The sequence below is a fragment of the Saimiri boliviensis genome, chromosome 16, assembly GCF_048565385.1.
Source record: "Saimiri boliviensis isolate mSaiBol1 chromosome 16, mSaiBol1.pri, whole genome shotgun sequence".
Lineage (NCBI taxonomy): Eukaryota > Metazoa > Chordata > Mammalia > Primates > Cebidae > Saimiri > Saimiri boliviensis.
In genome coordinates this window covers 81,092,796-81,119,108 of record NC_133464.1, presented here as the reverse complement: position 1 = coordinate 81,119,108, position 26,313 = coordinate 81,092,796, and the positions used below count along the sequence as shown (strand labels likewise).

The window sequence follows — 26,313 nt, the reverse complement described above, 5'->3', positions numbered from 1 at the left end:
TAATGTAGTAGACTGGTATGTTTTAAGTCTTTTAAATAATACTTGTTTTTTTAAGTTATGTGCATGCTTTACTTTGATAAAAATCAATATGAAATAAAACATTCTTGTAAACAAACAGAATGTTAATATCATTTGAAGATTAAATAGTATATGGTAGTATTATAATAGTATCATTATAACCAAAAAAAATCACCTTAAAACTCATCTTACTGTTTTGATAACATCCCTCCAAATGTTTTTCTTTTTTATTTTGTTTTTAGAGACCAGGTCTTGCCAGGTTTTCCAGGTAGGTCTCAAACTCCTGACCTGAGGTGATCCTCTCACCTCAGCCTCCCAAAGTACAGGGATTACAGCTATGAGCCGCCACACCCAGCCCTCTCCAAATGTTTTTCTATGTAACATATATATGTAAATAAATTTGAAATTAAGATTGTTCTACACATACTCTTTTTTTACCCAGCTTTATGTACCGTATATGTTATGTGTCTTTCTGTGCCAAAAATTCATTTGTCTTCATTTTTAATGACTGTCTAATCTTCTGCATATGTGGATATGTCATGATTTATTTAGCCAGTCCTTTATTAGTAAAAATTTAAGTTTTCTGCTTTTTTCTTTAATTGTTAACAAGTAGTTTGAATATCCTTGTACATAGAGTTTTGCATACTTATTTCAATATTTTTATAGGACAAAGTAAAATTTCTTGGTTAACTGGTATTTACTGTTCTTAAGGTTCTTTATTGTGTTGCTGGTTGTCCTCGAGAAATGTTAGTCAGCTTCAGTCCCCATTAGCAGAGAAGAAGGTATCCATTTCCCTACCCCCTCACTAACTAATGGGCTGAAACATTTATCCTTGTTGAGTTCACTGGTATTCCTTTGAGTAACAGTCAGTTTGAAAAAATATAGATATATACATATTCAGCTGTTCATGCCTGTTGGTTATTCAAATAAGAAAAGAACATTCTTATATTAAAGATATATTATTTAGCTGTCTTATATCGGAAATATTATTTTCAGTTTGTCATTTTTTTTCTCTTCAGTGTTGCTTCTCTTTATTAATAGTTTCTTTTTAATTTATGTGTTTAAAATTGTCAACCACTTAAAAAACAATTTGCCCAGCAATCATGCCTCAAAAGTTAGTTCCTTTCCCAAGATCATGGACCTGGAATGAATTGATTTTCAGAACTTAGTGGGGTGCCTGCCTCTCAAATGTTTTCCTTTTTCTTATCAGGAAAGCCATAGAAGAACTGCTTAAGGAGGCAAAACGTGGAAAAACTAGAGCTGAAACAATGGGACCCATGGGTTGGTAAGTTCTTTGAGTTATCTTCCTTAAAACTTAAGAAAAAAGTCTCAGTTAGAGATATAAATATGTAAATCTTTAGCATATAGAGGAAAGGTGAAACTATGGAAGCAGAGGAAATCACTCAGAGATGAGTATAGAGTAAAACACTGCTGAAAGCTGAATATTGAGAAACTCTAATAACATGAAGAAATGGGCAGCGGTTGCATATGGAGGATACGCAGTGTGAATTCACTGTCCCTTTAGTTCACAAGTCCCCCAGAGGTATTTAGATACTACTGTGGCCAAACTCACCTGTGCGAGAGTAATATTATGTTAGTGTTTATTGTTTAAGAATTTCTAGTTTACTTATAGTCCTTAGTAAATTAAAAATTATTTTAGGAAATTAATTTTGATTGTAAGCATTTGATTATGTGACAATTCAGCCATGTAGAATTAAAGATTACATTTGCAGATTATGTACAAAATAGAGCTTGTTAAAACTTAATAATTCATTGGCCATTGGTGATCAATTTTATTAAAAAAAAAAACCACCTTAATATAGGCTGGGCACAATGGCTCATGCCTGTTGTCCCAGCACTTTGGGAGGCCAAGGCAGGAGGATTGTTTGAGCCCAGGAGTTCGAGACTAGCCTGGGCAACAAAGTGAGACTCCATCTCTCCCGAAAAAAAGAAAAAAAGACTGACCTCTACTCTTCTAGGCACTACTTTAGTCATGCCATTTGCATTTGATACATATGCTGAATTTGGATTTTTTTTTTTTTTTTTTTTTTTTTTTTTTTTTGAGATGGAGTTTCACTTTTGTTGCCCAGACTGGAGTGCAATAGCATGATCTCAGCTCACCACATTCTGCCTCCCAGGTTCAAGCAATTCTCCTGCCTCAGCCTCCTGAGTAGCTGGGAATACAGGCATGGGCCACCATGCCTGTCTTATTTTGTATTTTTAGTAGCAATGGGGTTTCTCCTAGTTGGTCTGGCTGGTCTCAAACTCCTGACCTCAGGTGATCCACCCACTGCAGCCTCCCAAAGTGCTGGGATTACAGGTGTGAGCCACTGCTCCTGGCGGAATTTTTTATCTACAGTTAAAAATATAGTGCAATGGAATAAGGTAGGTCATTAAAAAGAGTAAAATGTAAAAATGTGGTAAGAGTAGAAGCTAGACTTCTAAACATAGCTCATTTTGTAAGTTTGACTTTTAGAACCATGCACATGGTTTACCTAAAATACAAAACAAAAATTAAAATAGAGGGAAAAGATAACACCTAAAAATCAAGCAAAATAAAACATGGACCTAATAAGCCATTGAGTAGATGGCTTAACTCAGGGATCCCCAAACTATGGCCCGCGGGCCGCATGCGGCCCCCTGAGGCCATTTATCCAACCCCCCGCCGCACTTCAGGAAGGGGCACCTCTTTCACTGGTGGTCAGTGAGAGGAGCACAGTATGTGGCGGCCCTCCAACGGTCTGAGGGACAGTGAACTGCCCCCCTGTGTAAAAAGTTTGGGAACCGCCTGGCTTAACTACATAGAAAGAAACTATTTCAAATGATCCAGAATTTGACTATATTTCCAAAAGATAAAAAATTACTACAAAGAAATTGTTTTCAGTCAACATACTGTTAGTAATAATACTGGTATTGCTATTCTGAAAATATTATATATAGGATAAATATATATGTACAAAATAGAGCTTGTTAAAACTTAATAAGCAGTACTTTCTGTATATAAATACAAAGATTTTCCATGTTAATAAGCTGCAAATATAAAATCCAAGAGATAAAAACCTACCTATAATCCTAAATTTGAATTGGAAACATCAGTATGAGGTTGCACTAGATTTTCTCTTAAAAAAGAGGGAGAGAGAAAAGTTTTTCTAGCTCTGTTCACAGAAAAGGCCTAGAAACAATGACCACCCACCCAATAGCACTGAGCACCCCTGGTGCCAAAATTGTGTTATGTAAATATCATTTCCCACTGAAAGGGACAGGGATCCTTAGAGTCAGAACTGATTGCCAACCTGAAGGAAGTGCCCAGATTGAGCCAAATTGCAAAGTTAGAGGTCACAGTCCCCAAGACTATTCTCACTTCTTACACCAACAGCAAGTTCAGAGGATTCTCCCAAACTACCACCGTTAGCTTTAGTAATTCACTGGAGGAACTCACACAATTCACTAAAATCTGTTATATTTGTAGTTACAGTTTATTACAGGGAAAAGATACAAACTAAAATCAGCCAAAATAAGACACAAAGATCCGAGTCTGGGAGGAGTCCAAATGTGAAGCCACTGTTGTCCTCTGCTCCATGGAATCAGGACATGTACCCTTCCAGCATTGGTGTGTGATAATTATTGCCGAGCAAGGAAGCTCACCTGAGCATCAGGATTCAACGTTTTTATTGGGGCTTCGTTACATAGGTTTAATTGATGGGTGGGTGGATGGATGGATAATATGACTGATCTCAGTTTCCAGATTGACTGATACCACATAACCAACAGCTCTCACCCTAAGTCACATGGTTAGTCTTTCTGGTGCAGCCAGCTCCACCCTAAAGAAAGACATTTCTATCAGGTATGGCATAGATTACTTTCTGGAAGCTAAGGCAAAGGCCAACACTCTCTTTGGGCCAGACCAGACTTTTCACTATATGGGCAGGAAATGTATAAGAGAAGCTGAAAAATCTTGTCATACCAGAAAGCAAAGAAACTGTCAAAGACCAATATATTCACATCAGAAAGACTCAAGACCCACTTGAAAGGTCTCCCACTAGGCATAGATGAGATAATTTGATTTAAAAAACAAATTATTAAAACACCTAAAATGTGTTAAAATCTATAAGGTCATAATGATAATCATAATGAGAAACCTGGTAGTCCCTTTTATAGGATGCTAGGGAACCAAATCGCTATTCACAAAACTGATAAATAGGAAGAAGTAAGCATTTATTACCCTGTTTCCTGTACAAATGATACTTCAATGTCACTAATTAATTGATGAAAGAAAACTTTATAGAAGAACTGTAACTAATACATATAGAAGGATTATAGGATAATATTATCATCATTTGAGTTTCAACACATTTTTCAATCCTCATACCACAAAAAAGATGCAAGAAGAGCAAATCACCATCTCTGGGGCATTCTTGTCAAAAAATTGAACCTGAATCTGATCAAGTCTCTAGTTAGAACTATTAGTTTGCAAGAAATGACAGAGGGCAGAGGGATATGTTAAATGACACCATAAGGCTGCAATCACAAAAATCCAAAATGTGAGAAATCTATAGGACAAAGAACTCAGTTTCTTTAACAAATGAATTACAAGGAGAAAAGAAAGAGGAGTAGTCTATGAATTAATAGATTTTAGGAACATCAAATAAAATGGGTACCTTGTTTGGATCTTTATCCAAATTAACTCTAAATAAAGTCATGAAACAATTGAGGGTATTTGATGATATTAAGGAACTGATGTTGATTTTTTAGGTGTGATAGTATTGCTGTTATTTTAATTTTTAAAAGCCATGATCTTTTAGAAATATATTGTGATATATTTATGGATGAAATTATATAATGAAATAATCTAATGTGAATGAGTCAATCTATCTACCATGTGTAATCATCTTAGCTTCAGTAATATATCTAGTAAATAATAGATATATTATTTTGAAGTGAATAAATACTTTCTAAAAATGCTCAGCTTTAATTTTGAATATTTCTATTTATAGATATAACCCACATAAACAAAAGCTCTCTGAGGTATCCTCAATCATTTTTAGGAGTGTGAGTGTAAAGTACCCTCAGACCACAAAGTTTAAGAACCACTATTACAAGACAATTGAAAAAAATATTTTTCTTTTTGTATAGACTCATGGGAAAGTGGGAGGATGGTTGTGAGAATCTGGTGAGATAATGTGTATGAAAACACCCAACACAGATCCTGGCATGTAGCAGTTAGTTAGTAAATATGAGTTAAATTTCCTCTTCTTTCCAGCCCTCCTCTGTCCTTTACAGAAATAAGATGCCTCACTATTGTGAGTCAGATTAGTACAAACTTTTTAGGCACAGGGTGCTTTGGTTTTGGATGTAAGGCTGGACCTTCATCAGGATGACAGTAGTCACGGATCTAATCTAATACCTATTAGAAAGACTTAGTATAGGGCTAAAATCATGCAGTTTATAAGTGAGTAGAAAATATCAATCATAGTTGTTGCTCTGTAAGAAGCATTCAAGGGGATTGGTTGTTTCTAGCCAGCTCTCCAGATAGATGTTATTTATCCTGGCAACCAGTATCAATTACTGGCTTAGTAAAACTTTCTGATAGTAAAAGAACTAGCCTATCAATGCTAGTTCTGCTGTCCCTGGGGGAAGTTACCGTGTGCACCAGACTGTCTTGAGATTTGTGTCGACGTTGATGTACTCTTCAGGAATAACAGCAGTTAGGTTGGCAGTTCCAGGAGTTACTGGAAGGACCAGGCTCCTTCCAGTTTTCCAAATCTCCCAATCATAGGGCGTGACTCTTTTCTACATAGTCTAATATAGTAACAGACATTGAGTCCACATTTCAGTTAGCAGAAAGGAAGAAGAAAAAGAAGGAACACCCCTTCCCTTTAAGAAAATTTGCCATGGCCAGGTGTGGTGGCTCACGCCTGTAATCCCAACACTTTGGGAGGCTGAGGCGGACGAATTACTTGAGATCAGGAGTTTGAGACCAGCCTGGTCAACGTAGCTAAACCCTGTCTCTGCTAAAAAAAAGAAAAAAGAAGAATTAGCCAGGCATGCTGGCATGCATCTGTAATCCCAGCTACTTGGGAGAAAACAAAAAAGAAAACTTGCCAAAAGTTGCATGTACTATTTCTTTCTTTTTTTTCTTGTTGAGGCAGAGTGTCGCTCTATCGCCCAGGCTGGAGTGCAATGGCGTGATCTCGGCTCACTGCAACTTGCACCTCTTGGGTTCAAGCCATTCTCTGCCTCAGCCTCCTGAGTAGCTGGGATTACAGGCACCTGCCACCACGCCCAGCTAATTTTGGTATTGTTTTAGTAGAGATGGGCTTTCACCATCTTGGCCAGGCTAGTCTTGAACTCCTGACCTTGTGATCCACCCACTTCAGCCTCCCAAAGTGCTGGGATTATAGGCATGAGCCACCACGCCCAGCCTACATGTACCATTTCTACATGTACCCCATTAGCCAGAATTTAGTCTGATGTCTACATCAAGACTAAAAAAAAAAAAGGTAACTATTTGTAAAACAAAATATATTGAATACAGTAATTTTGGAAACCTCTTTGATGTCTGACTTATGGAAGACACCTGGGTTCTTATATCTGCTTCTGAATTCAGTCTATTGTAATATGTTATTTTGGCTGAAGTATATGAAGAAAATACTACCTTACTTACCTTACGTATTTTCAAAAGGAGGAAGCATTTCAGTAACTTTTTGAAAACTGTAGATATTCTTCTTTGATACTACATCAGAACTTTGCAAGTAACTCCAACAAGTAGTAGTTTCTTAGTATTCTTTTTAATAATGTGAATTTTTCCTATTCTTTTACAGTAAAAGCCCTTTATGTAACATCCTTGTACTTTGGCTGGATCTTCTGCGTATTCTTGATTTTGTAACATCGTCATCGGTCATTTGGAAATATGGGCTCACTGAGTTATAAAGCTTCCAAATGTTGACATGTGTCATTATATAATACTTTTTAAATCACATTTGTAAATATCACTAATCTCATCAGATAAGTCTTTTAAGTGTCAAGGAAACCTGTCAAGTTCACAGTTTACCAAAATTCTAATTTCCAGTCATCTGGAAGCTCCAGTTGTGTATTGGCAACGAATACTGTGAGTTGTTTTCCTTGAAGTGACAGGCTCACCCACATCTGACATCTGAATAACCAGCTAGTTCACTTTGCCACTCTGTCACACAAGTACTTTTACTTGAGGCAGCCACCATAATCTCAAGTAACAGAAGTGCTTTGTATGTATTTCCCATTTATACACATATATTATTAAAAAGACAGATGCTCAAGGGTCAAAATTTAACAAAATTGTTAATTTTTACTGCTTCATCAAGGACGCTCTCAAGTAAAACTGGCCATTTTTAACTGGAAGTGCATGGTAGTAAAGAGTACAGTGACCAGTGGTACAGTTTATTGTCACTGCCTTGATTCTTGCCACTGTTTTACTTGTTGCTTTGGTACCATCAGTGCAAATGTCAACCCTGTGAAGAAAAGCAAATTCTATCAAAACTGTGGAAATAGCTTTGACTTTGTAGATTCCCTCATGAGTCTGGATGGCCCTCAGGGTTCACAGGTCACACACTGAGAACTGCTGCTTAGATAGGTGCCAGCAAGTAAATGCAGCAAAACAAAGACAATAGGAGGGAAAAAAGGAGACAAAGGGTCATCTTTTTGAAGATACAATGTCTACTCTTAGTGGTTCAGCACAAGATGAACATTGAAAATCAATTCCTCGTTTATACAGTCAATAGCCCACTAGAAAATGTAATAAGAAAACAGGAAATTGTGTGAATATATATGTTTGTGTGATCTATGTAATTATATTCACATGTAATATACAAATGTATTAATTTTTGGCTGAACGATGTGAAAATTGATTGTAGGCATCTTGATACTTCAGCCCTAAATTCTTCAGCATGCAGATCTCGAAGACATTCTCATACATAATCACATTGTAATTACAGTATCAATGAAATTAATGTACAATTTCATATCATCATCTAACATCCCAAAAATGTCTTTTATAGTGGTTGCTTTTTTGTTTGGGATGCAGATTCAGGATCCAGGCAAAACTGTTCCACATACTGGATTTGCCTGATTATGTTTTCTTGATTAGATTCAGGTTAAACTTGTTTGACTGGAAGGAATATTACAGGCGATGTTTTTATACATCTTAATTACAACAGGTCAGGAGGACTTAATGTCAGGTTGCCCTTGGTAAAGCTAGTGACTACCAAATCTCTCCATTATAAAGATGCAATTTTTCAGCCAAGATATTTTTGGGGGGAATGGGATGAGAGTATTGCATGCTCAGATATAATAATGGTCTGTAAATTTATAGTAATTAGTATGACATTAGTGTAAGACTAAAGACATTAGTGAGAGAAAATAGAGAACCAAGAATAGAGACCAGGGGAAGGAAGAGAGGAGAGGAAGGAAGGGAGCAGAGAAGGAAAGAAAACCAAAAAAAGAATGGAGACCCACATATGTATATGAACTAACTGTGTGGAAAAAGGCCATTGTTCATACTGGTGGTAAAAGGGTGGATTATTTAGTAAGTGGTGCTAATACAATTGAGTGTTATACTGAAAATTAAAAACTAAACATACAAAATATGAATCTTACAGAAGAAAATATAGGCTAATTTTGTATAATATTGGCAGAGATAGGGTGGAAACATTCCTTAGCCAGGCACAAAACTTAGAAGCTATGAATGGGACATGGCAGATTCAACCATGTGATAATAATAGTGAACTTCTACATAGAAAAAGGTACCACACAAAAAGTTAACTTGTAAAAAGACAAGTGGTAGACTGGTTGAAATTATTTGCCATATATAACAGAAAATGGACTAATATTCTTGATACTGAAAAAGCTTCTAAAAATCAGTTTATAAAAAGAAAACCATCTCTCTCTCTTTCTCTCTCTCTCTCTCTCTCTCTCTCTGTGTGTGTGTGTGTGTGTGTGTGTGTGTGTATCAAAACTACAAATGGCCAGTAAAAACATACTAACAGACATTTATTGAGTACGTGGCAGAGCTAGGCACTATTTTGATACTCATGTATCTGTAAACAGAATGACAAAGATTCCTGCCTTCTTAGAATTTATACTCTAATGAGCGTGGGAGTGCATGCATAGATATTTATATTCCTCTTAAATAGCACTTAACGTTTTACCCATTAGATTGGCAGAAATGAAAGAGGCAGTAATCCAGTGGAGGTGATGGGATGTGAAGGGACGTGGACAGGGGCGCTGTGTGCACTGCAGGCAGGGGTGTGGGCTGCTCTGTGCAGGGCTGTGGGCACAATGTTGAATCACAGTTCTCTGTGCCTCTTTACCCAGAATCTCTGCTCCCAGTAATCTCTCTTTCATAGAACCTCATAAATGTACACAGACCTAAGTACAAAATTATTGTAGCACATTTTGATAGTAAAAAAAAAGGAAACAGTCCAAATGTCCATAGATAAGGAAATGCTTAAATAAACTGTTGTACATCCTACTATGGCATATTTCACAGTCACTAAAAAGAATTGGTCAGCACTATATGAATCCTTGTGAGAAAATGTCTAGTATGTATGTGAAAAACCGAGTTGTGGATCAATGTGTATAATCCTCTATCGGCCAGGTCAGGGAAGGCCGTGGGAACCTGTAATGCGTAAAAGTCTGTGAGAAGTCAGGCCTGCTAACAGTGAGCGCTAAGGGAAGCATGAGAAAGGGGAAATGCTCTCCACTGTGATCCTCTGCCAGGGGCTCTTTTACAGTAATGTATAACAAATGTATGTTCTATTTATCACTTGTTAATACAGATTTTTTTAATGAGAAAATAATCTGGAGAGGTTTTTAGAAATACAGATGTCCTTCCCTGCTTCATTCTAGGACATTCTGACAGAGAAGTCTAAGATCGGTCCTACAGGATTTTTTTGTTGTGTGTGTTTTTTTAAAGCTTCTCAGAAGATCTTATCAACTAAGTTTGGGAAGCACTGCTCTGAACAATTGAGCAAGTCAATCCCATGAAGACTTGACTTCATTAAAAATAAAGAGTTTATCTACTTTTCTCTTTCTTCTCTTTTGTAATGTTTACATTTTGACTTTTTATCTGTGTTGCTCTGGAAGCAGGAATCTCTGGGTACTTGGTTACTCCAGGGGAACCTGTTTTTTCCTAGCCAGTGTTCAGTCCAGCAATTCAGCACACTCAAACAGATATGGGCTATGAAAGGAGGTCTGGATCCGTGATAGCCATGGCTTGCTTCTACTCACTGGTGCCGGGCCAAAGGGCACCTGCCCTCCATCTGCTCATCCTAGAAGATCACCTGGTTTCCATTTATTTAATAAGTGTGTGTGAGAAACTTTTAACCACTAGTCATTAGTTCCCAAATTTATCAGCACATTTGGAATCACCTGGAAATCTTCAAAACATACTGATGTCCATGCCCCACTACCAGTGATTATAAGCTTGGGTTGTAGCCTGGGCTTTGGTGTTTAAAAGAGATACCCAGGAGATTCTAAAGTGCACACAAATTTGAAGAACATTTTTATAATCCCTTTTTCATTAAAAAGAATGATAGCAGCCTACTCTGCAGAATCCAGAACAATCCTACACCTTGGCCAGGGGCAGACAGCTCCTCTGCACTGAAATAGTACTTAGGTAGCCTGACCAGGTTCAACCATGAGAGTCTCAGTCCCGTCGCTGTGGAGTGGACCTTCCTGGACAGTTCTTAAAAGAGTAGCAATCTGTTGTTCACTAGTGACCATGGCCTCTTTTTTTCTAAGTATCTAGAAGACCTTTTATCTGCTTTAAAATTTAAAATAGAACTACAGTGAGTGATATTATTTTTCATTTTGGATAGTCTATAAGAAATAGATGGTTGAGCAGATGCCAGAAAGAGATTGCTAAGCTAAAGAAAATGCAAGTGTGATGCCATTTTTTATTTTATAAAGAAAGACCATTTGGTGTTATATTCTTCCTTGGATGTATTTCAGCAAAAGAATCTCTTCAGAAGCTGTTGTTGACAGAAGCCTTAGAGAAGCTGAAATATTGGCTCATATGACTTCCTTTTAGTCAACATAAAGGAATTTATAAGCATAAATTTCAGAAATTTGCCCAGCTTCATTGTCTACAAAGCTGTTTTTATTCTGATCACATTCACTTTAGCTTAGCTACTGCCTAATGTAATTTTTGAGTCTAGTGCCTGTGGAACTTCAGCTTTATACGTGGAAAAGCTTATATTTTGGCAAAATAAACCCTAAAGGTTGAATTGAGGGAAAATGATTCTGGAGTTCTCTTAACCCAATTGTTTTAAGGGGAATGACATTTTTTGATGCTTTTCTGTTTGGATTGAGAGTCAATCTAGAGATATGGAAGAAACTCACCCATCTTGTTCTTCTAGTTTATGTCATCAACTGTTGATTATCGTAAAGCAAATAATTTCTCCAGTCTTTATCCAGACGTGTTTGTTTATGTGAATATTCACTGGGTACCAGTAGGTATGTTAAGAGGCCAATCATGGACAGCAGTAAAGAAGACTCACTTTCCTGGCCTTAAAGTTTTCAATCCACTGGCGGATACAGATAAACAAGCATGTGATCACACTGTGGTACGCCATGCTGACTGTGTTAGAAACAGTGAGGAGGGGAGCAAGGGCTCACATCTCAGACAATTCATGGAGGAGGCTGTTGGCAATATTTTTAGGCCACAGAGATCCAAAGCCTTTATACGTAAAGAATGTGAGGCCCAAAGAGGTTTCCTAAAGCCCTGGCTACTCAGCCACTGATGGTGCTATAACTTGGCTTTCCTATCTGTCACTTAACACTCCTGGTGCGACATCACTTCTCTCTGTGGGTTATTGTCTGGTAGCATGCTGAAATGCCAACGCTTACTGCCCCTGCTTCCCACATTCCTTTCATATCCAGTTATAAAAGTGAGTGAGAGAGCCCTGAATGTGTTACTGTTAGAGCACATATCTATGTAAATGATTTGCGTTGCTGAGGGAGCTGGAGGCTGAGAGATTATAGCCTTGCAGACTGTGTCACTGCGCCACTATTCACATATCTGCTTCTGAACTTCAACTTCCCCTACCTTCTGTTCTTCTTGGTAGTCTCCAAAGACAGAGACATATAAACAGATAGTATGTATCTTTGCTATAGGGCTTAGCATAATGCTTTGCATATATCAGATATTTATATATATATATATATATATATATATATACACACACACACATATATACATATACATACAGACAAACATATGTCAATGATGTTCCATTACTTTTAGGTACAGTGTTAGAGACAGTCATTGAACACCCACTGTGAGCCTCTGGACTGTTGTACACAGAGTAATTAGGGGTTAATAGTTAACTAATAGGGATTATAACACCATAAAAGCATTTTTCAGGTGGCCACATGCTGAGGCATTTGATTGCCAAATTGTAAACTGTAGCACCATGGGTGGTTATGGTAGTTGTGGCAGCATTAAATGGCAAAATGAGTTGTAATCAACCACAGTATCAAGATAACAAATATTCCCCTTGTTTTGTGGGGAGTTGGGAATGGAGTTAGGCCTCTGCCTCAGTCTTTTTAGAGGCACTATTCCAGACCTACATCCATGAGAGCGCAAAGACATGTCCAGAATGGAAGATGTGCTGTTTGCTAGGATAGGAGTGGATTTGTCCACAGAATGAAAGAACGAATCGAAGTACACTGCGTGGAACCTTGTTTCCGTGACTCCGTGGTGTCTATTCCCTAACCATAAAAATAATTTTTGTGACTCCTTATTTCCCACTACCTGTTCGACTTCACACATCTTAGAATCAGGCATGTTTAAGGGACTCTCCACCTTTGTCCTTGGCCGGGTCAGTGACTCTTCTGGGCTCCTGAGTGGCCTGCTGTCCTTAGCAGGCCTGTCACTGTGTGTGCATCTGCTGCTTCATGCCTGTCCTTGAGGAGCCTCAGCTACAGTGTGCTGACAAGCTTTTCACCTGCGGTTTCTTTCTTGACTGCTCTGTTAATTGGCCATCTGGTTAGACTGCAGTGAGTCTTTCTCTGCTCCAACTCCCTGTGCCCCATTCCAGACTCCCTGGTTCTGGTCTGGCTCCACATCTTACTAGCTTGAGATGTGGGTAAGTGCTTTATCTTTTCTTTTCTCTTGGATGATGGTTGCGGAGATGAAATGAGGCAACACTGGTAATGGAACAGCACAGGGTAATTGTGTCTTCGGTGTACCCTGCTGGCTAGTGATCCTGTGTCACTCTCAGGTCCCATTCATGAAATATTTTAGAACCAAAAGGTGGCAGGTCTGAATCTGTGGAAAGTTAGATACTACTACCTCCCTCCTTCCATAAGAGAGACAAAAAAGATTAAAAGCGTCTAATCCCAGCCTCAGTCTTCGTCTCTCCAGTGGCAGATTCTCGAGCAGCCAGCCTTTCCCATGGCATGTGGAAGTCTTCCTCACAGCTTCTGAGCCCACAGCTTTGAAAGCGAAGGAAATTGCTTTCCTTTTAAAGTTTAACATAGATAGAATGTCAGATCTCAAATCTGACAGTGTGTCATTAGTATTTTCCAAAGCAGACTTAACCAGTCTCATGATATTTAGGGTTTATATCCATGTATGTTGTTAGCACCTTAAATCTGGCTCTTAACATGTGCCCTGGCATAACTTTCTAGAAACAAAAATAAACTACATATTAAAATAGCCAGGGTGAGAAAGTCACCCTGCAAGTCAGAGCTAAGGCAGGAAAGCAGCTGCCCCGTCCTGTGGCTTCCTTCAGTCCTTTTTCCAGCACACCTTTTGGGCCTAGTCAATGACAGATGGTGCCACACAGCAGGAAGCTGTGGCCCTGTGATCTTATGCTCGATTGCAGGGCTCAGATGGTTACCTCAAAGCTGATATGAGAAAAATAGGGAAAGGTGGAGTGTCTGGTGCCAGCTTACCATGTCATCTCAAATACTGCAGGGGTTCAGGGGAGGCAGGAAATAGCAGTAAGAAATAGTTTCCTAATGTGATGAATGAGCAGAGAAAACTTTTCTAAAGAGGTAACATACAGAGCATGAGTAGAGGATCCTAAAACTGGAAGGGACTCTAGAGTCCTACCTACTTCAACATTTAGTTTTACATCTGAGGACAAAGTCCTAAAGGATTTGTGGAACAGCTGGAAATATAAATGATAAACTCAGAGGTAGTATGTAGTAGCCCCTTGATCCCTATAGCAATGCCGAATTGAGATAGCCTGGAATCGGAAACTTTCACAAATACAAATCTAACCATTTAAGGTACCAAAACTTTTAAAAATTTTAACCCTTTTCTTGGAAACATATAAAATGTCTCATTAACTTTTAATTATGGCTTTTTTCTTAATCTTTTCTTTCATAGAGGAACTTCAGATTTCCTACTCTGTTCTTGATTAACTTATTATTACAGGTGATTTCAGGCTTTGGGATGATATTTTGAGTTGCCATCTTGGAAAAATTCTGGCTGTATTAGCCTATTTGAGAGCTGTATATTCTCTTGTGAAGAGAGAGCAAATAATAATGTAGGTCCACTGTCCTTTGTCTAAAACCTTTCTATCTAAAGTCTCTAATTTTAGATATTTTCACATTTTAGAAAGGTATTACAGCACAGAGGGCATATACTACACCCCCTACCACCACTACCCTTTACTTGCTCAAATGATATCATGTCTTTAGCAGAACATATGAATGTTTATATTAAATGGGATAAAGACTATATAAATAGCCCAGAATCGGGTCAGATCAAGTTTTGCTGGCAAACAAATTTTGGTGTCATAAAAATAACTTGGTATTAATGGGTTTTTAAATGTTGGAGTTAGGAATAAGAAATTGTGGACCTGTAGGTAACATTTGTTGCAGTTTGCTATATGCCACATACTATGCCCAATGCTTTATGCATTATCTCATTAAATCGTCACAATAACTTTGTAAGGTAGATACTTCTGTTATTCCCATTTTGCAAGTGGGGGAAATGAATGCAAAGAGGAGTTAAGTAATTTGCCTGTGATCACACAGCTAATTAAATAGTAGTCTGTGAACCAAAGCTGAAATTAACTAAGTGCCTGTATGTGTCAGGCATTGTTCTGAGTACTTTACATGTTTTCATTCATTTGATCTGCATGCAACCCTTTAAGATAGTCGCCATTATTATCCTCCCTTAACAGCTAAGAGGCAGCAGGGAGATTACATAACATGCCCAAAGTCCAGTCTGAAAGATAGTGTGATTCCAGAACATGTGTGCTCAGCCACTGTCTCACGTAGTATGATTTCTTAGCAATGAAACAACTGGCTGTGAGAGTCAGCAAAATTAATTTCTGCAAAATTAATTTCTACCTTAAAGGCCAGAGAAGCTCTCCCCACTGATTCCCTCAGACACTGGTTTTGATGTTGCGTCCTTATACTTGGATCTGTTCAATGCAGATTTTGGAATTTCTTTACACAAAATTATTTACTATGTGTACCTTCACATCTGCTTGCAACTACTATATCTCATTGCCCTGCCCTATTTATTAGTAGAGTGTGGTTGAGCACTTGTCATCACTTCTAAAATGTGCACTGGCATGCCTGGGAGATGTCTGCCTTTCAAACCCCACCTCCACCCCACCCCAGTAAACCAAGATCCCTTCAAGCCACCCTTGGCTTTTCACCTAGAATAGAATTCCAGCCGTAACCAACATTTAAAAACTGTATCTCTGATGTTAAAAGAGATGTAAATGCCAGTTTTCTTGTGGAATTATTCTAGAAAACCATCTCATTCTCTGACTAACTCTTTGGGTCACTATGTTGAGTCAGTGGGTTACACTAGCAGTCAGAAGATAGGTGCAGTCCCGTCTCCTGTTCCGCATGAATGCTGCAGTTAAGTAGAGGGCTTTGCTCCCCTCAAGGAAGCATTTGGTTTTAAAGATGATCTGACATTGTGGATAGCAAAATAGAGTGGAATTCACCAGTAGTTACCAAAGGTTTCATTCTGAGATCCTGGACGACCATCACATCTGAGGAAAGTACCTTTCCTTGTTGTTTAATGCAGAGAATTGGCCAGTTTACTACCACTGAGATGGCCCACTTCAGTGAAAATACCCCAGAATTCTTCTGTAGCTGGCCATGTTTCACCAGCTATTCCTAGCCCTATATATCCAAGAGACATATGTAGTTCATTTGCCTATAAAAAAGATTTTGCTTCTATAGTAAGCACCAGGTCACCATTGCCACAGATGGGCCCTCTCAGCTTCTTACTTTCTGTGATGAACGTGAGTTTTTCCTGTAGGCTGTCATTGTTACGCTGTTTTGGAACATGCCAGTGTATAATACTGTCTGACTTCACCAAAGCAGCACCTGCATTCAGTAGTATCATCAGACCCCGCAGAAGAACTCGGCTTGCCTCTCATCACGTGCCTGCCTTCCTGCACAGGAGTGCCCTAATGCCAGCATGCCCCAGGAGGTAGAAATGTCTTTACCTTGAGACTACTAAGGAAGCATGACGCTGGTGTACTTTTTCTGGAAGCTCCGTAATGCTCTATAGTTCGTACCCGGTAGTACTTGCAGAACTGTTTTTCCTTTGTTACCACCTTTCTTTTTTGCCCTTCATCCATTCACTGGGGCTTCTAAACTCCAGAGCTGTCACCACCTCTGAATATTCCCACTGTTTCTATTGCACTCCACTGTCCTTCTCTAAATTTAGTTTCTTCCTTGTTCTAGTTCATTCCTTTGTCACTTTTCTGGCTTGACCATTAAACAGGCACAACACACTGGGAGTAAACATTGATTCTTCTCAAATATTTTCTCTGTCCTTGAAGGCTCAAAAGCTACCTACTTGCAGCAGGAGGCCTTTTCTTTTTTTATTTCCTTTACTTCCAGATTCGGTGCCCTTTTGGCTTTCTGAGGTGGTCTGAACTCTGTAAGTGATGAATGACTGCTTGTGCTTCCCCGTGCAGTACTAGTCCACACAGTTCCTATGGTGGAGTGTTGTGGGCTTGATTTTGAAGCATTGTGTGGAGTTCTCTATAAATCACAATTTATAGAAAGGTGGCTATTCTACCTGCATTTTTGTTTAATACCAGCCACCCTGAATAACATGATTCTGGGGATCAGCATACTCTTAAAGTAGCCTGTTATATGGCAGATACTTCAAGGCCAAGAGAAATGCAAGTTCTCATTTATGTAGGGTCATCTTTTTGAAAATGAAGGATCAACACCTGAAAAAGAAAATAAATAGTAGTTAAGATCTTATTAGATATCTAAGCATGTAAATTAGCAATTTGATTGGCTGCAGCCTCTCCTAGGTGAACTTGAATCATGAAGCTACTTAGATATATCCTGTACTGAAATTCACCAGAGCAGGAGAGTGAGTAAAGCTCTCCTCCACAGAGCATAGCCCGGCATCCTGAAATAGAAATGTAAAAATTTTGTTAAGTAAAAGATTAGTGCATATTTATAGATTATTTACACAATTTTTTTTTTCCCTAGAGTAGATCATTTATCTCCTGTATTTAGGATACAGCAGAATATACTTTTTTGGCTCCTTAAAAAGGAACAATTTTCACTGTCTGGTAATAAAACACAACACAGAATAAATTTAATCCAAAACAGATTATAGTCAAATGGGGCACCTACTAGTTGAAAGAAAATATTAAGTGACTCTGTTAATTCACAGTGTGGTCAGTACTGGTATATAGGAACTTCAGCAGGAAATTTAGTCCCAGGAAGGAAGAAAGATTTAAAAAGTGTTCAGACAGGGCCTAGGCAGTCTTGTCTCAAGAATTCAATTGTCTTGATTTTTTTTTCCCCTGGTACTCAGAGTTTACACTAGGTGGCATGCAAGGAAAGCTAACAAATTCATAAACTCGATTCTGAGGGAACAGGATTCTTTGGTACTAATCACGATAGTGGGTCCAGCTTTGGAGTTAACCATTAGATTTGTGATGGTTTTTCTTTTCTCCCCACAACCCCAGGATGAAGTGTCCTCTTGCTGGTACCAATAAAAGATTTCTAATTAACACAATTAAAAACACATTGCCCTCTCATAAAGAGCAAGAGCATGAACAAAAAGAGGGCGATAAGGAACCAGCGAAGAGCCAGGCCCAGAAAGAAGAAAACCCGAAGAAACACAGAAGCCATCCTTACAAGCACGGCTTCCGGGCCCGAGGTTCCGTCAGTTACTCCCCACCACGGAAGCGGAGCAGCCAGGACAAGTATGAACGGCGGCCCAGCCGGCGGTGAGGCCAGAGCCAGGGCCAGCCAGCCCTGCGGCTCCATGCTCCTTTGGGTGCGGTGTGCAGAGAAGGCGTTAGCTGGCAGGGCAAACATCTGAGAGTGACTTTTGCAGTAGGTCCTTTGTTGTTCTTAAAGAGGCTGCTGGCCACCGGCAAAAAATGACCTAGCAACTCTTCCAGGATACAAGGACAAAGGAGGATGTCTTGGCAAGTTTAAGCTACTTCTGCAGTGTAGTAGACGTGTATTATTGTTAGTCTATCCTGTTTGGAAGTGTGTTTCAAAATATGTGTAGAATTTAAAGTTTCCAGAGATTGTTAAAACTAGTTCCAATTTTTTGTTCATTTCTCAAAAAAAAAAAAAAAAAACACTTAGAAATCGTATATGTTACTTTTTGGGGGTATCAGATTTAAAATTTAGAAATCATCAGTACAGTGACCATATTTATGAAAAGCCGTAGCCCTCTAAGGTCTGGGAATTTATCAAGAAACTCTTTGATAGCTCTGCATTTGTTTCCCTTTAGGTAAACAGTGTAGGACATCCTCAAAGTGGCTTTGAATTTCATGCTCCACTTCAGTTACCAGAGGTTAAAAAATGGGTTCTGTTGTTTTCTGTGCATTCTCAAACTCATTTATTAGAACAATTTTTCTATATTTGATTTTTTTAATATATAGGTTTTAAGTGGTGCTTTTAAAAGATCCCTCACAAGTTAAAAAAATTAACAGTTATTTCAGTGCTAGATCTTACCAGCTAAAGACTTACGATACCACTATTGGTATAGTTGTTCCAGAAATCTTCATTTTAAATAAAAGTGTTTACAGCGTCTTCTCCCCCACCCCCCAGTATTGGTTTTCAGTACCTGTTTTAACATATAATTACAAACGTTTCAAACCTGTATTCCTTCTTTACACTCAGGAAATTGTCACCAAGCACCCTCCTCCCCAGTCCACAAAAGGAAGAAGATGAAGATTCTGTCTCCCTGTTCCCCCTCCCCAGTTTTCCAAAGTGTCTGAGCATATGCCTGGCTGTCCCCAGATCATCACCATGCCACATCCCTGCTCCCCACTTCCTGGCAGCCAAGGAAAGTCCTTTCTACATGCTAGAAAGAAATACATCTGAAAAGTTAGCTTTGGGGTATTCGAAACTGGAATAGACTTGTCCGCCACGGAGCTGCCGTGCCACAGCCTCAGCCTGCTAGGGAGTGACAAATCCAAAGCATTTTAATCCACCCCTTCTCCCACCCCGGATCCCAGGGACTCATTCTGTGACTTTGTAACCACATTCATTCCTTTAAAACACAGAGGAGGAATCATTGCTTCATCTGACTTTATTCAAATATAGTAATGCATTAGCCAAAATTATTTGTGCAAAATTTGAAATGTTTTGTATTTAAATATTAGAAATAGCACAAAGTCATGGAGTTTTTAAAAATTGTTATAATTAAGTAAAAATAAAGCTGAATTGTGTCATTTGTCTATGCATTCTGTATTTTTTTTTTATATTTTGTTTATTTATTTAGTTTGAAACAGTGTCTTGCTCTGTCCCCCAGGCTATAGTGTGATGGCACGATCTCGGCTTGTTGCAACCTCCGTCTCCCAGATTGAAGCGATTTTCTTGCCTCAGCCTCCTGAGTAGCTGAGATTACAGGTGTGTGCCAACATGTGCAGCTCGTTTTGTATTTTTAGTAGAGACAGGGTTTCACCATGTTACCCAGACTGGTCTCAAACTTCTGCGCTCAGGTGATCTGCCTGCCTCGGCCTCCCAAAGTGCTGGGATTACAGGCGTGAGCCACTGCACCTGGCCTTGCATTCTCTATTCACAACACACTAACGAGTTCATTATTCTTTAAAAGGAAATTACTGAAATGAACACATTTTTGTACTCAAAATTAAGGAAGCTTTTTAGCCTAACTGCACTTAACTTCCTTCTACGAGTTGTGTTAAAGGACAAGTGGCCTACAAAATCATTTTCCCTTTTAAAAGCACTGTTCTAGGCCAGGCGCGGTGGCTCACGCCTGTAATCCAGCACTTTGGGAGGCCCAGGCGGGCGGATCATGAGGCCAAGAGGTCAAGACCATCCTGGCCAACATGGTGAAACCCCGTCTCTACAAAAAATACAAAAAAAATTTGCTGGGCATGGTGGCGCGCGCCTGTAGTCCCAGCTACTCGGGAGGCTGAGGCAGGAGAATTGCTTGAACCAAGGGGCAGAGGTTGCAGTGATCCGAGGTTGTGCCACTGCACTCCAACCTGGCACCTGGTGACAGAGTGAGACTCTGTCTAAAAAAAAAAACTGTTCTATTTCAGAAAAGTAGGTTGAACTCTTCAGGCTTCTGTAAAGAGCAGCCATGATATCCTGTATAAAAGTGTCAAGAGCAGATTATCCATTTTTATTCCCTATCCGTACAATAATTGTTAGGGGAAGGATTGATCAAGAGGTGCATGCACCAGCCACCTTCTGTTTCTGTGGTTAATATATTGGTGCTGCCAAGAGCTCCCATCCACCTGTGTTATCTTACTGCCATTGTAACTGCATTTAGAGATCCCAAAGCCTGGGATAGAGGTTAGAGAAATTGAATATTGGTCCTGCCTCTGTTTCTGGCTAGCCTCAAGCCTTACCTGGGTCACTTTTCTGGACTGCATTTTCTTCATCTGCAAACTTAAGATGTTTTGGAGTGAGTCTCTAACTTTCAACGAGTAGAAAAAGAAGTGCAAATAGCCCTAAATTTTAGGAACTGCATTTCATGGTTCTACTAAAGACTTAAACGCAAATGCGTCTTGACAGAATTTTTTGTTTTGCCTCCTATTAAGAAACATACTCTGTAAGAAATATAATCAAAAAGCTATGATTCCCAGCCGTATCTAGTCACCTATTGGTGGCTAGTCTTTCTGAATCGCCCATGTATGAAGCAGGAGGGACTTAGGGTAAGTCCCTCTGAGTAGGTAATTTAGACCTTTTTATTTGGAAACCCATGTTACAAATCTCAGTGGGTTTTACTTTAGGACTCAGTGGGCCAAGCACTAAAGGACGTTTCCTTAGGGCTGATTCTGGAAGATGGCTGTAGAGTTTTGTTTCCCTGTGGACTTTTTTGTTTGTTTGTTTGATGGGAGGTTGGCAGAGGGGGCACATTGGCACATCTGCTTCAGATCTACTGGGTAGAATTCTCATTAATTCAAGTGACTTAGCATGGCACTTACATTTTTATAATTAGTTACATATTCGTCACTCCTAGAGGTCATGCCATCACCTTTGAGTCATAAAGAGTATCTGGTGGATACGCAGTGCCTATTTAATAGACATTATACGAGTTGGGTTCTTGATGAAGTGAAGGCTCACCACTTTCCTCAGATGTGTTCTGTGTCCTGGGATCCAGAGGGATCTGTGGCCCTCCCCAGAGGAGCTGAATCTAGGAAGCCCATATTCTCCCCCATGACGTGTTGATAGGCTGTATTGGACCTGTTCTTTCTTATTAATTTCTCAGTGGTGGTTCCCTTAAGATGAACTAGTACATACTGTCTAATTAAAAGCCCCTATCTACTCCAAATTACACTCCTTAGTCTGCTGAATACTCCTTTCAAAGCTCAGTGTCAGTTTACAAGAAAACCCACAAGACTTATTTTTAATCCTATATCCTACATGAAGGGCAAACCATTGGTGCACCCATTCATTCTCTCACTCAGTCAACACTTAAGAGAGTCAGAGGATTGTGGCAAGCCCATGCTGGGACTGACCTGGGCAATTTATCCCCATTCCCAAAACCTAGGGCAGGCACATGTCTTCCATATTTAAAGCTATGGAGTATTTGTTCGGTACAATATTTGCTTCCTGAAATTCTTTTGGCCCTGCCTGCAGTTACTCTTATCTTTCATACTGGGGAAGCACTTGGTAGTTGTTCATCAGCACAAAAACAGTGCAAATTCCTTCATTTTCATTGTGTTAAAGAGTCAAAATTTTCATTTTGATGAATTCTAAAAACATGCATCTGATGATCTTAAAAATACGTATGTGAATCTCTAAAGTATTAACAGCACACACATCAGGCAACATATATAACCAGCTCATGTAAAACTACTAGAAATACGCCAAGAGCACAATAAAAAAAAATGGTAAAGATGAAACATTCATGGAAGAGAAAATACAACTGTCCAATAAGCACATGAAAAAAATGTTCAGATCCAAGATGGCCGATTAGGAGCAGCTCAGGATTGCAGCTCCCAGTGAAAGCGCAGAGGGTGAGTGGGCGCCGCATTTCCAGACGGATTTTTGTTGCCCACAGATCAGGAGATTCTCAGGCGGAGGAGCCCCACGGGTCTTCCTCCATCCCTTTATTTTGAGCCTTTGTGTATCCTTGCATGTGAGATGGGTTTCCTGGATATAGCACATTGATGGGTTTTGGCTTTTTATCCAATTTGCCTCTCTGTGTATACAGTGTAGGGGTGGACTGAAATGACTTCTCTGCCCAGTACCTCTTCCCAGCCTTCGTTTTGTAATGGAACCTGCCCCTGCCATAGAGGTGGGCACGTGAACTAGGCTGGGCCAATCAGACAGACTACTTCACACCTGAAGCCAAAAAGGGTTTATCCAAGATGGGGATATGACCAAAGGAGGCTCAGATGAGGCCTATAGATTCTCTCAGGAGTTTGGAACCTAAACAGAAACATACAGAGAGAGAAGGCAGTTGGAGCTGAAGTCATTGGATGTTAAGTGTCTAAAGGAGATGGTCCTTGTGATCCTGCTGCTAAGCTCCCCAGAGAATCCTGCTCCTGTCCTTTTCAAAGCTTGATTGGGAAGCTGTTTGCCAGCATCCTTCCAATAACTTCGCTTTGTGCTTAAATTTATTATGTAGATTTCTATTGCTTGTAGCCAAAGAACCTTTGTTACTATAATCATTATGCAAGGATTAAAAGGGGGTAAAAATAACTCCTAGATACTTGAAGAAAAATAGCAAGATACAGAATGAGTATGTATAACATTACCATTTGTATAAGAAAATAAAGTAGGCCGGGTGCGGTGGCTCGCACCTGTAATTCCAGCACTTTGGGAGGCCAAGGCGAGCAGATCACAAGGTCAGAAGTTTGAGACTAGACTAGCCAACGTGGTGAAACCCCATCTCTACTAAAAATACAAAAATTAGGCCGGGCATGGTGGCTCATGCCTGTAATCCCAACACTTTGGGAGGCCAGTGTGGGTGGATCACAAGGTCAGGAGTTCAAGACCAGCCTGACCAACATAGTGAAACCCCATCTCTACTAAAAATACAGCAATTTGTTGGGCATAGTGGCACATACCTGTAATTTCAGCTACACAAGAGGCTGAGGCAGGAGAATTGCTTGAACCCGGAAGACGGAGGTTGCAGTGAGCTGAGATCACACCACTGCACTCTAGCCTAGGAGACAAAGCAGAGGGAGACTCCATCTAAAAAAAAAAAATTACAAAAATTATCTGGGCGTGGTGGTGTGCACCTGTAATCCCAGCTACTAAGGAAGCTGAGGCAGGAGGGTCACTTAAACCCGGGAGGAGGAGGTTGCTGTGAGCCAATATTGTGCCACTGCACTTCAGCCTGGGTGACAGAGTGAGACTCTGTCTTAGAAAAAAAGAAAGAAAATTGAACATATTTGTATAGATTATGGTAATATGTCTGTATACAGACATACACATACCATTCTTTGCATAGAGTACCTCTGGGCCAATACTCAGGAGACTGTAAACAGAGTGGGGAATGGAAAATGGAAGGCAGACCTCCATTTTTGCTGTTTGAATTCTAAATCAGGGGCATTATTTTGAAAACAGTTATTTTATTTTAAATAAATGAATTAAGTATATTATGCTGCTATCATTTGGATATTTGACCCTCCAAACCTCATGCTGAAGTTTGATCCCCAATGATGGATGTGGGGCCTACTGGACAGTGTTTAGGTCATGGGGGCAGCTTCTTCATGAATAGATTAATGCCATCCCTAGGAGGTGGAGATGGTGAGTGAGTTCTCAGTCTGTTATTTCCCATGACAGCTGGTTGTTAGAAAGATCCTGGCACTTCCCACTCCTTGCTCCCTCTCTCACATGTGATCTCTGCAAGTGTGGCTCCTCTTCACCTTCTGCCATGAGTGGAAGCAGCTTGAAGACTTCACTGGAAGCAAATGCGGGCTCCATGCTTCTTGTACAGCCTGCAGCGCTGTGGGCCAAATAAACCTCTTTTTAAAATAAATTACTCAGGCATTCCTTTATAGAAACACACAAAGGAATAAGATAGATGCATTTTGTTGGAAATGATGTATTGTTATGTGGAAAAAGCAAGCTGCAGAACTTTAGGCAAAATATGACCCCATTGGTGTGTGATTTCTTAAGTGTTTGTGTGTGCACTCACATGTGTGGGAGGGCATGGTCTACTTGTAGGTACATAGAATACCTCCCACTAGGCCCCACCTCCAACGTTGGGGATCACCTTTCAACATAAGGTTTGGAGGGTCAGATATCCAAATGATAGCAGCACATACATCTACTTAAATCATTTATTTAAAATAAAATAACTTTATTTTGAAAATAATGTGCCCATGGTTCAAAACTATAAGGACAAACTGATGTCTTATGCACATACAGCTATGTGCATATAATACATAGAACTATATGTATCAAACTGATAGCAGTGGCTGGCTCTGGGATGAGAGGGGAGAGTATTATTATTATTATTATTATTAATATTATTATTTTTAATTAGACAGAATCTCACTCTGTTGCCCAGGCTGGAGTGCAATGGTGTGATCTCAGCTCACTCCAACCTTTGCCTCCCAGCTTTGAGTGATTCTCCTCCTGCCTCAGCCTCCCAAGTAGCTGGGATTACAAGCACGTGCCACCACACCTAGCTAATTTTTTTATTTTAGTAGAGACGGATTTCACCATCTTGGCCAGGCTGGTCTCGAACTCCTGACCTCAAGTGATCCACCCACCTCAGCCTCTCAAAGTGTTGTGATTACAGGCATGAGCCACCACACCCAGCCAAGAGTATTATTAATACATTTCTTTTCTTTTTATGTATACTCTTAAAATATAGATGTATATAACTTTTGTAATAAAAAGCAATCTAGAAAGAAAAAAGAAATGTGTAGGGAGCAAACCCAGTGACTTATTCCCACCCTGTTCATTCTTTTCCCTCACACATGTTCACAAGGGCTCAAAGTGGTGGCATTACTCACATGTTTGTGGTGGTGCCAGGGTTAACAAACCTACTGCACTGTCAGTCATGTCAGAGTCCAGCACATGCAATGATGTACAGTGAATAAAATTCGATCATGGTAATTAACAACTATGTTAGTGGTTCATGTATTCTCTATACTTTTTATTTTTATTTTAGAGTGTACTCTCTACTTATTTAAAAAAAAAAAAAAAGTTAACTGTAGAAGAGTCCGAGCTGGTCCTTCAGGGGGCGCCCCAGAGCAAGGTGTTGGTATCATAGTAGAACAGCTCCATGCGTGTTATTACCCCTGCAGCCTTTCCAGTAGGACAAGATGCGAAGGTGAAGGAAGTGATGTGGATGATCCTGATCCCATATAGGCCTAGGCGTATGAGTTTTGCTTGTGTCTTAGTTTTTAACAAAAAAGTTTAAAAGGTAAAAAAAAAAAAGAAAGAAAAGAAAAAAAAAAGAAAAAAGCTCATAGAATATAGAATAAAAATATAAAGCAAATATTTTTGAACAACTGTACAATGTGTTTGTGTTTTAAGCTGTGTTATTACAAAGTTTTAAAAAATTAAAAGTTTATAACACAAAAAAGTTATAGTAAGCTAAGGTTACTACTGAAGAAAGAAAAATCTTATTTAATCCATTGACAGTGGCCTAAGCATAGTGTTTCCAAAGTCGGCAGTAGTGTGCAGTCATGTGCTAGGCGCTCACATTCACTCACCACTCACTCACTGACTTGCCCAGAGCAACTCCCAGGCCTACAGGCTCCATTCATGGTAAGCGTCATATACAGGTATACCGTTTTTTAATCTTTTATATTGTACTTTTGCTGTTTCTTTCCTATATTTAGATATACAAATGCTTACCATCGTGTTACAGTTGCCCACAGTATTCAGCACAGTAAC

The 26,313-nt window shown here is 39.4% G+C and overlaps 1 protein-coding gene across 1 annotated transcript in view; it reads left to right on the top strand.

Moving 5' to 3' along the window:
• Positions 1-19,716, top strand: part of LOC101038258 (protein POLR1D) — a 44,743-nt gene extending 25,027 nt beyond the window's left edge. The window contains exons 2-3 of the mRNA XM_003919724.4: positions 1,229-1,303; positions 17,979-19,716. Of these exons, the coding sequence (XP_003919773.1) occupies positions 1,229-1,303; positions 17,979-18,246 (343 nt within the window). The 3' untranslated portion in view covers positions 18,247-19,716. The remainder of the gene's footprint in view (positions 1-1,228; positions 1,304-17,978) is intronic.
• The last annotated feature ends 6,597 nt before the right edge of the window (positions 19,717-26,313 follow it).